The following is a 10,862-nucleotide window of genomic DNA, read 5'->3' as shown; positions in this document are numbered from 1 at the left end:
AATAATGTAATCAATTTCATAATTTAAAAGTTTAGTGCAGAAGTATCGAATCGGTATCGATATCGACGATACTGCCTTGAAAAATATCGGTATCGTATCGAAAACAAAATAAGGGGTATCGCCCATCCCTATTTTGTACCTTTGTAATACAGTAATAACCACCAATTGCAGGTGGTGATGAGAAAATCACATAATGCCCATCACAAGCAACTTTTAAATAATAACATATCAATGTCATTCACACAAACGTTAAACACCATCATGGTAACACACATGAAACTGAAATAATTTTCAACATTTAACAACATTAGATGTAACACACAACCCTAATATACAAAACTGATAAGAAAAAACTAAGAATAAACATAGTTATTTCAACAAAAAAAACATCAAATTTTAAATGTAACGCAGGGAATTCTGGGAATGTCAATTTATGGTTATTCACTGTAAATTATATGGTATTTTTCACTTCCAAAAACTGTATACTTCCATAAAATTAATGTCCAATACATGTAATGTCCAATACAGCTTTTCACCGAATATAGTAGGGGAATTTACCGTTAACCATTTAACAGGTTTATACTGTAGCATTTTTACAGTCTTTTACCGTTAAATTCACGGTCATTTTTTACAGTGTATGCAAGTCAATGGGGACCAGCAACTGAAGGTGAACTATCCCTTTAATGTAATATATACACTTATATACATATATATTATATACATATACACAAATGTATACATTTTCTTTGTATTTTTATGTACTTATATATAGAATACCTAGGTAGCACTTTACAATAAGGTCTCATTCACTGACATTAGTTAATGCATTAACGAACATGAACTAACAATGAGCAATATATTTTTAAATCATTTATTAACCTTTGTCAATGTTCATTAATAACAATGTTCATGTTAGTTCACAATTAGACATGTGCCGGTATTCGGTAATGCATATATATCACGGTAATGAATATGCACGATATTGTTATCGTGGGCACTTCTAAATACCGTGAATAATTATATATTACAAATTATTCCGAATTTTGAATGCATTTTAAGAATACTTTTCCCATCAACTGGTCAAAATGCACAACACCGCTGTATGCTGCGCGAAAGAGGCGTGCTCTGATGTAATAATCTGTGCGCTATTAGTATTGACAGGTAGGTTCTGCTGTCAGTTCAGGAAAATTGTAATGATTCTCTTAAATGGCAAGAATACCATAGATCAATTACATATCTTTGTGGGCAGTGGAATAGGGGGTTGTTGTATGTACCGTATCAAATTGGCATCTTGTATCTTGTTGATTTATACAGTTGTGGCTAGCCTCCAAATGTCATTTAACCCATCAGTTGAGTCATCTGTTAGAAATAGTGAGGAAAAAATGAAATACAGCAAAAGGGATAGTTGAAAAAAATTAAGATTCTTCCTCATGTTGTTTCAACCCTGTTTGACTTCATTGCTTCTGTGGAACAGGAAGAAAGATGTTTCATCCATATAATGGAAGTCAAAGGTCACCAAAACTGTTTGGCTACCAACGTTCTTCAAAATATCATCTTTTGTGTTCTGCAGAAGAAAGTAAGTCGTACAGGTTTGGAATGACATGAGGGCGAGTAAATGATGACATAATTTTCATTTTTGGGTGAAGTTGTGGAATATACAGAGGGATGAATTCACTAAATAGTTTTTCAGGGCAAAAACATGTGTCTTATTCACTAACCACATGTAAGTCAGTTTAATCAGGTGCTAAATTGACTGTGCTATTCCCATCCACAGAAAGCAGGTGGTATACTGAATATTAGTTAAAAAGAGGTGTTATTCTACATTTTTACTGATCATGGTAGCAGTAATTCATCAAATCATGATCATTTGTTGGAAAAGAACAATATAAACAGGTACTGTTGGCATTCTTTTGGCTTTCAGAAGAGTCCCAGTAAAGTATGGCAGAAGCATGCAGTAGTTTGCTGCAAACAGAGAATTCTGCCATGCAGATTCCATTGAGTGTTGAATTCAGTGCTAAAACAATGCAGACATCACTAACAAACAATACTTTCAGACAATGTAGTCCATGCTTAGTGAACTCCCCCATGATGTAAATGCTTTTTGTGAGAGTAGGAAGACCCCTGAAAGCTTTGGAAATGATGGTGATGATCATGATGATGTTTAGGTTTATTACAGTTACAAAAGCAAGAGACATGATGGCACAATAATGGCAGCTGGTATCAGAGGCAGCTGGTCAGGTGTGACCACCATTGTGTCCTTCTCTGTTTGTCTGCCTGAATGCAAATCCACCCCCTCTTCATCTCCTTCCCTCTGGGCTTCCCGTGCAGGTACACGGCTGTTGCCATGCCGATGTTGTACAACACACGCTACAGCTCCAAGAGACGAGTCACGGTAATGATCTCGGTGGTTTGGGTGCTTTCGTTCGCTATTTCCTGCCCCCTGCTGTTTGGATTAAATAACACAGGTAAATGTCTGAGTTTAATTTATTTCCCTAACATTCATAAAGGAACAGTTCACACAAAAATTATTTACTCATCATAATAGCATTCCAATGCTATGTCCAATGGCCCAACGTCCGTAATTCCATTGTTAAACCATGTCTTACTCAAACATGATGCAGTACGATTCCAGCAACTAGCAATTTGTTTGTGCACACCAGACATGACATGGCTATGTTACGCAACAAAATCGATAAAAAAAAATCACAGCCAATCAGAAGAACGTTTGGGCAGTGCACTGCACTCGATTAGTACATAATCTAATTCATAAATATTAAACCATTTTTGGTTACACTTTACTTGAAGGGGTGTGCATAAGACTGACATGACACCTTCATAATCATAACATGACACCTACATAATCATGACATGACACATGTCATGAATATGAAGGGTTTTTTATGCATATTTATGACAACTGTCATTAAGTGTCATTCGCTCAGTTATGTAATTTTGAATGCAAAGATGACATTGTTTGAGATGCCTTTGTTATGGGCTATTGTTAGGGGTAAGGGTAGGGGTAGGGGTAGGTCAAATAATGTCATATTTGCATTACAAATTACATAGCTGATCGAATGAGACTTAATGACAGTTGTCATAAACATGCATAAAACCTCCTTCATATTCATGACATGTGTCATGTCATGATTATGAAGGTGTCATGTCAGTCTTATGCACACCCCTTCGAGTAAAGTGTTACCCCATTTTAAAATTATTAAAATACATACTGAGTGACTGATATAATCTTTGTCATAAAATACACTTGTTGGTTCACATTGAGTTCAGAGCTGTGTATGTTTCTTTTATTTTTTTCAAGATCTGAGGTAAATTAAGCATAGTTGCTTTCAGTATGACTATAAATGTCAAGGAAAATATCAAGCATTAGACCCTTTTAACAATAAATGAAACACATAATCAGAAATAATTTATATAATGTTGTTCTAGCTGTGACATCTCAGAAACCATTGCATCTAGTTAAGACAAAAACATGGAAACGATACCTTTTATCACATGATGCGGTGTCACATCTGGTTAGGACACAGTGTTATACTGTTATACTACGGTTACCACACCTCAAGGCATCGTCAGGTGTTTTATTTTAAGACACTTGTCAGGTTTTTGTCCTTAAAATACTCTTGTCCATAGGATAAATTTCTAATAATCTCATCCTAAGACTCCTTTGCTAATTTCAAAAAGAAAGAGAATGTGCTTTCCATAGATAGTAAGATGTAATTTCATGGCAAAAACAAGGAAATGATTTGTCATTTTTATCCTGATGTTTGTTATATTTAGTTGCTTGATCAATGTCTTGGTAAGTTTTGGATCTTTTGCTGTTGTAGATTGTAAGGACCTTTAAATTAACTGAAATCATTTCATTACTGAAATCAAATTTCCAAGTGGATGCTGTAATGCTGTCAAGACCTGCCTGAAACTACTTTAGCTGTGTGTTTTCTGAAAAATAATTGCACACCTTAGAACAGGGATCCTCAAATCTGGCCCACGAGATCCACTTTCCTGCAGAGTTTAGCTCTAACCCTAATCAAGCACACCTGAGCAAGCTAATCAATGTCTTCGGGATCATTAGGAAATCACAGGTAGGTGAGTTTGGTCAGGGTTGGAGCTAAACTCTGCAGCGCATTGGCCATCCAGGGCAAGATTTGAGGAACCCTGCCTTAGAACATTCATCAGCCAGCCAGAATCAAGCATTCAAATGTCCTGTAGTACAAGCATTATTGCGTGCAATTAAAACAAAACTTAACCCTAAACTTAAATCTATAATAAGTACATGTTTTAGTAAATATTACCTAGTATCCCTTTGTGTAATTACAATGGCAAGACCAAATATAAAAATCTTACTGATCCCAAACGTTTTATTTTATATATATATATATATGTATATATTTCTATGTACTTACATATACTCTATTTTCCAGAACAATATTTGCATTCAGTTTTGAGTTCACTCAACATCGTTGTCATACTGTTATAAATGTTCCAGTATGCTTCTAATCTAATTATAATCTAGAGCTAATTTGCAATTGTTAGGGGAAATTTGCCATACAGGCATTTACCAGTGCCTCAATGAACTAATTCGTTTTGCAACCATAATTAATTGTGTAACCATATATTCTCTCTCTCTCTCTCTTAGCTACACGGGATGATACCCTATGTGAAATCGCCAACCCCTCTTTTGTTGTCTACTCCTCCATAATGTCATTCTACGTGCCCTTCATCATCACCCTTCTCGTGTACGTGCAGATCTACGTGGTTCTTCGCAAGCGCCGAAAACGGGTCAACACTAAACGGAGCTGCCAGAAAACAGACGCTGATGCTCAGCCCCCTCTCAAGGTGATATGCACCATGTGCGACAGTAGCCTCAGGGAAAATACCAAGCACTCCCCACTGGACAAGACACTGGTGTCAGTGTTGTTTTACAAATGGAGTTGCCCTCTATCTAGAAAATAGGGGGAGCAGCTGTCAGTGTTAATTATAGAATTCCTGAGGTAATGCCAGGACCTGCAGGACAATGCCGGTGATACAGTGACCCCAAAATCTTTACTCGCCCTTGGATTCAGTATTGTGTTACAATATTCTGGTCAGTTGTTAGATTAATTGAATGCTTGATTGTGGCCAATGGCAGATATATATCTTAATAGGTATACTGATGAAAATTAATGGTGGTTTTATCTTTAGACAGTCTAATTTCAGCATCTCCACTGTGTATTTGGTATCTGGTTATGGGGGCATTTCCTCAGCCTTTATTGAATATGCATTACCCACTGGACACTGTGAAAGTAAAGATGTTAAAGCAAAAGAAACCATTGCCATTTTTCCTGAGCTGTAAGGTTTTTAAACATAATTCCCTGTGCAATTTATGTGTCAGAGCAGATTGCAAATATGATATACCTGTTACCCCTTATTCATATTCTATTTTCATCACAATACAGAAGAGCTACAATTTTTTTTTTCATTCTTCTGACCTTTGCGCTCTTTCATCATCGATTTCTTGCACCAGCTGGTTTTAATGGCCACTTTGGATCAATGGGTTCAGCCATCAAGTTTTAAAGGGTCCCAAGGACTTTTTGTGGTACTTACAAATTACAGAAGCAATCTCTTTCTCATTCGGCTTTTAGTGCTAGAAAATCTCTTTTGTGTTCAGTGGATTTATTTGCATTGTCTGTCATCAAGAGGCGCCAAATATACCTGTGAATGATTTTCAAGGCTCCATGCTGTCTTTGGAATTTAATGTCGACCACATGCTGAATCAAATTCTTATTACCCTTTCCACAGGAAAAGTGCACTCATCCTGAAGATGTGAAACTGTGCACAGTTATCATTAAGACCAACGGGGGTTTACTTGCCAAAAACAAGAAAGCAGTAAGTGTGCTTTTCTTATAAAACAAGTCATAAAAATAATTTGTAAAATATCATGTTATTTTGTAGATATATGTATGCAGCTGACTCTACATTTACACCATTACATCCAATATTGCTCGGTGCTCTTTGCCTCATTATGGGGAGAGAAGTGCAGTTATGAAACAAAATCTGTACAGAAAAAGGAGCTGGCCATTTGGAAGTCTAAATACATACCACATAGTTTTTATTTATCTTGATTCAACAGGTCTGGCAGTAATCAGGCCTGCGTGTGGCTAGTGAAATTTAACTCAGCTTTCTAAAATAATGTGGTTAATTGCAGTTCTTTCATGATTTAACAGGAGGGGGCAATTAATTTTTCACGTAGGGCCATGTAGGTTTGGACAGCTTTTTTCCCTTAATAAATGAAATCATCATTTAAAAACTGCATTTTGTATTTCCTTGCATTATCTTTGTGTAATATTTAAATTTGTTTGATGATCTGAAACATTAAAGTGTGACAAACATGCAAAAAAATAAGAAATCAAGAAGGGGGCGAACACTTTTTCACACCACTGTATATATAGTATCTCAGCTTAATATACAAAGACAACTAAATAATCAACTCATAAAAAATCCATGCCATATGGTGACATTTTTTACCTTATATTTGCGTTGCTTCTGTAACACCAAAAACATTTTTTTTTTAAATGCAAGGAACTGCGTAGAAGTGAGTCTTCATTAATTGACCATCTGCCCTGTAATCATGATTTGCTTGAAAAATAATACAAGTTGTTGGTGTTTTACTGCCTCTAGTGTTTATTTCAGCCGAAACCTGCAGGGAATTGTATGTATAGGTATATTTTTGGAGTTTTGCAAAAATGTTGGTAATTTTTCCACTGAGCCTGGGTTGTAAGACAGCCAGTTGATTTCCATGAAAAAATAAGGTTACACTTTATTTCGATAGTCCACTTTACACATTCTATTAACTATAAGTAACTTTGTAACTACATGTCAACTAATTCTCATTAATTTGCAACTACATGTCTACTAACTCTCAGAGTAGACTGTTAGGGTAGGTTTAGTGTTAGTAGAATAAGTTGACAAAGAAAGTGTTAGAATATATTAAGCAGACAGTCTACTAATACTCTACTAACTGCTAGTTGACATGTAGTTGCAAAGTTACTTTCTAAAGTGGAAACAATTCATCATTTGCAAATGTTTATAAATGTTTATTAATCATTAATACCTTTATGAGCAGTCATCTCAATGGCAAAAAGTGTCCCGAAAAACCTGAATTTAGCCTATTCACACATCTTTACTAATCATTTATTCATGTTTTTGCAGTAGCCAATCTAAAATTGAAACTATTCATCATTTGTAAATGTTTATAAACGATTACTAATCATTTAGTATCTTTATGGGCATTGGACTTTTAGCTACTGTAACAAGGTTTGTGTAAAGGGTGGCTGGTTAAGTTTAGGTAAATGCTTGCTAAAGACATAACCGATTGTAATTTTGCTGCAAAAAAAAAAGTTTTTATTGCCTCAATAAATAAGTGATTATGCCACTTTTACACATGTCAATGCAAATGCCTGTTATTTGCTAACTAGCCTGTTATTCACTAACTATACCTAATTATTCGCTAACTAGCCGCAGTGCATTTTTTAGTGCTAAAATTGAAAACACACATACGTTTTATGTAAATTAGACTCATTATATATTGCACTTCATTCACAAAAGTTGCACAATTTCCTTTTATTACAGTTTTTTTTTTTCAATTGCTAACAAGCGTTTACCAATACTTAAAGTACTTTTTCTAAACTCTTAACACAGCAACACACCTACATCACACAATTAGCCAAATAGTTAATTTGCTGGCCAAAACCACATTTTGTTAAATAAATACAAACTCTACGTTTCAAAATGCTGAATAGCTTTTTCTACATTTACTAACTCTTATCAAAACACAGCAAACCCGATTCAAAATCGAGTCATTCAGTCAAAACATTGGCACAGGTTTTCTATCCAATAGGAATATATATGTAATGGAAAGACTTGAAATTATTAATTAAGATTTGAATTAGCTATTTCTCAATTATCAGTAATCAAAATCATTCTTATCAGCTAATTTGTTGCAGAAGTAGAAGCTTTACACTATATTTAAAGTTTGGAACATTAGGTCTTCATTTCTGTCATGCGGTGTTTAAGCATTTGTAAAAAAAGATAAGAATGATCCATGATTTTGGTATGGGGTAAACTTGTGTGAAAAGAAAATTTAAGCATTTTAGAAACATGTTAATTGACTGAATATTGTGTAAAAACAACATGAATTGTGTTAATGGTATGGTCACAACAGACGGATGTTTTGCTAATTGTGTTTAGAGTTTTGAAAATGTGATGATAGATTGGACAAAGGGATGTTAGCCAATTGAAAAAAAACTGTATTACTACAAAATGAAACCGGGTGGTTAATAAACATAGCCTAGACATATATAGTGCATTGAGTGCATTTCATAGGTTGATTTTATTGCGTTTATAAAATAAATTAAATTATTACAGTATCACATTTATTTAACAACCCCTTTTAACACATGCGTACAAATCAGTCAATGAGTGAAACACACATTAATGTTACACAACATGATGTTGCACTTATTTCATACTTAATTAATCATTTCATGACAATTAAATTAAACCTTACAAAGAGCGCAAATTATTTAGCTTTTATTAGTCTCTATTTAATGTTTAGTTAAATTAAAATACACTTTATTTCTCCATCATTTACTCATAAATGAAAGTCTTAATTATGCATAACTAGATGTATATGTTAGATGCTGATCCTGTATATATACAGAGCCCCTAAGGGGACATGGTGATAGGAAACTATGAGATGGTAGAAAAATTATATTTCAACCATGACAACTCTCGCAAGATTTAACATGGTGATGGATATGACAATGTTAATGTATTTGGTCTTGACGGAATAGATCTGCTACGCTGCTGCTGTTGGTTATTGCTGCAGCTGTAGATTATTGCTGCTGCTGCAAGCAAGTACAGGAACTTGCTACTGCCAATGCATACGGTGATACGGTGCCGTAAGTATTTAAGACATACTGCTGCTGCACAAATAGCATATAAAATAACCCGTAGCAGATCTATACAGGTGGAGCTGGGGAAGGTGGAGGGTTTCAGTAAAAATCTCTAGTGAATGCTAGCCAGCCATATAAATGCAAGTCAGTAAGCTAATTTGCTGCATATGCAGCATGAACCAATCAGCTTGTGCCAAGTTGTTTAACTCTCTGAATATCATCAGTTACATTAACAACCCATCAGCCTGCGCCATCTAGAGTTTCATGACTGAACTATATATTTCAATCATGACAACTCTCTGAAGATTTAACATGGTGATGGATATGACAATGTTAATGTATTTGGTCTTGGAATAGATCTTCTACGCTGCTGCTGTTGGTTATTGCTGTAGTTGTAGATTATTGCTGCTGCTGAAAGCAAGTACAGGAACTTGCTACTGCCAATGCATACGGTGATACGGTGCCGTAAGTATTTAAGACATACTGCTGCTGCACAAATAGCATATAAAATAAACCCCCAACAAAGCTGAAAGAAGAAAAAAAAAATTTAAATATGTATGCTGCTGCTGTACAATAATATGCTTAAAATCATCCCTATAGGCTGAAGAAATATAAAAGGTAAAACCCCCCCAGAACAAGCAGATCTGTTGCCAAGACATGTACTGCTGCTGCTCCGGAGAGCCGTGAGACCGTGTGTTTGCTATCTATGTGAACCTGGGCTGGCTTTGCTGAATGGCTTAACGCTAGTGTTCGGCCGATATATTGGCCTTGGCGATATATCAGTCGACCACTATAGTGGACTATTGCTGTGTGTACCTGATCAGTTGACCAGATAGTTTAAACTAGTGGCTTAACGATGTGAACTTGGGTGCTGTACCCTTAGGTTTATTTAACTAATGACCTAAATACCTATGTGTGTCTGAGCCAATAGCTCAAACTTACCTAGGTAGAAATGCGCACTGTGTGTCGTTAACAAACAGGAATCACACTGTAGGCTGATAGATGAAGTAACCCCCAGCAACCACCTGGCTCAGGCGGCCTGAGCAAATAGTTTTAAATTTGTCATTCAAGAGTTGTATTTTTTTTCCCCCCATTGATGTTCATTAACGTTACTGCAATGGAAATACTTACCTTTAACTTATTAAACAAAATATTTGGTGAAAGAATAAATCACTGTACACCCTGTAGTTGTGGTGTCATATGTCCATGATTAATTCTGCCTCAAAAGCTGCTGTTCATTTATTTTGATAATTTAAAATATTTATATTGCATATAAGAACAATAATGTTTGCATTGTAAGAACACATCATTGCTAAATGCATGGCTCGTTCCAAGATGGTCTTGAGCAGGACACTACAGTGACTATATTTAAATGCAGTTGTCTGCTTTTATATTAATTGTGTTCTAATGAAAATTCGCAACATAAAAATGTTGTGCATGCTGCTGCTGAGAAAGATCTTGATGACTGAATTCCTGCAAGCTGCTGCTACTGCACAAGAGACTGAACTGCTGAGAGATCCATAGATGAGGCAGAAGTAGCTAGGCGAATGCCTATTTTACTCTAACACAGTGTCTACACCAGACGCGAGCGGCACAACATGACAAAGTCAATAGACCCATTACTAAAACTTCTGCTACTGCTGCTATGATAATATTCAGTAGATGCTTGTCACGGTGCGTGCGGGGAGATGAAGCGAGGACTCAATTGCAGGAGAAATGGTTATTTATTTGGAATAATAAAAATGAAACAAAAACAAACTCAAACCACAAAACAGACAAGCAGGCTCAAAGCTGCACCACATGCAGACACAAAACACACACAATGAGAAATGACGGATCAGCACAGGATGACAGACACAAGGAGAATAAATAGGAACCAAACGAGGGAGACACAGGTGGAGCAACTTAAACAATAAC

General features: G+C 35.7%; 1 protein-coding gene across 1 annotated transcript in view; it reads left to right on the top strand.

Moving 5' to 3' along the window:
- The window catches only part of LOC107556418 (D(2)-like dopamine receptor), a 71,540-nt gene that overhangs the window by 39,656 nt on the left and 21,022 nt on the right, over nucleotides 1-10,862 (top strand). The window contains exons 3-6 of the mRNA XM_016239534.1: nucleotides 1,136-1,161; nucleotides 2,329-2,465; nucleotides 4,649-4,848; nucleotides 5,791-5,877. Coding sequence (XP_016095020.1) covers nucleotides 1,136-1,161; nucleotides 2,329-2,465; nucleotides 4,649-4,848; nucleotides 5,791-5,877 — 450 coding nt within the window. The remainder of the gene's footprint in view (nucleotides 1-1,135; nucleotides 1,162-2,328; nucleotides 2,466-4,648; nucleotides 4,849-5,790; nucleotides 5,878-10,862) is intronic.

Source organism: Sinocyclocheilus grahami, unplaced genomic scaffold (genome assembly GCF_001515645.1).
Source record: "Sinocyclocheilus grahami isolate Dianchi unplaced genomic scaffold, SAMN03320097.WGS_v1.1 scaffold567.1, whole genome shotgun sequence".
Lineage (NCBI taxonomy): Eukaryota > Metazoa > Chordata > Actinopteri > Cypriniformes > Cyprinidae > Sinocyclocheilus > Sinocyclocheilus grahami.
Note: the sequence above shows the minus strand (reverse complement) of the source record. Positions and strands in the feature narration are given on the sequence as shown.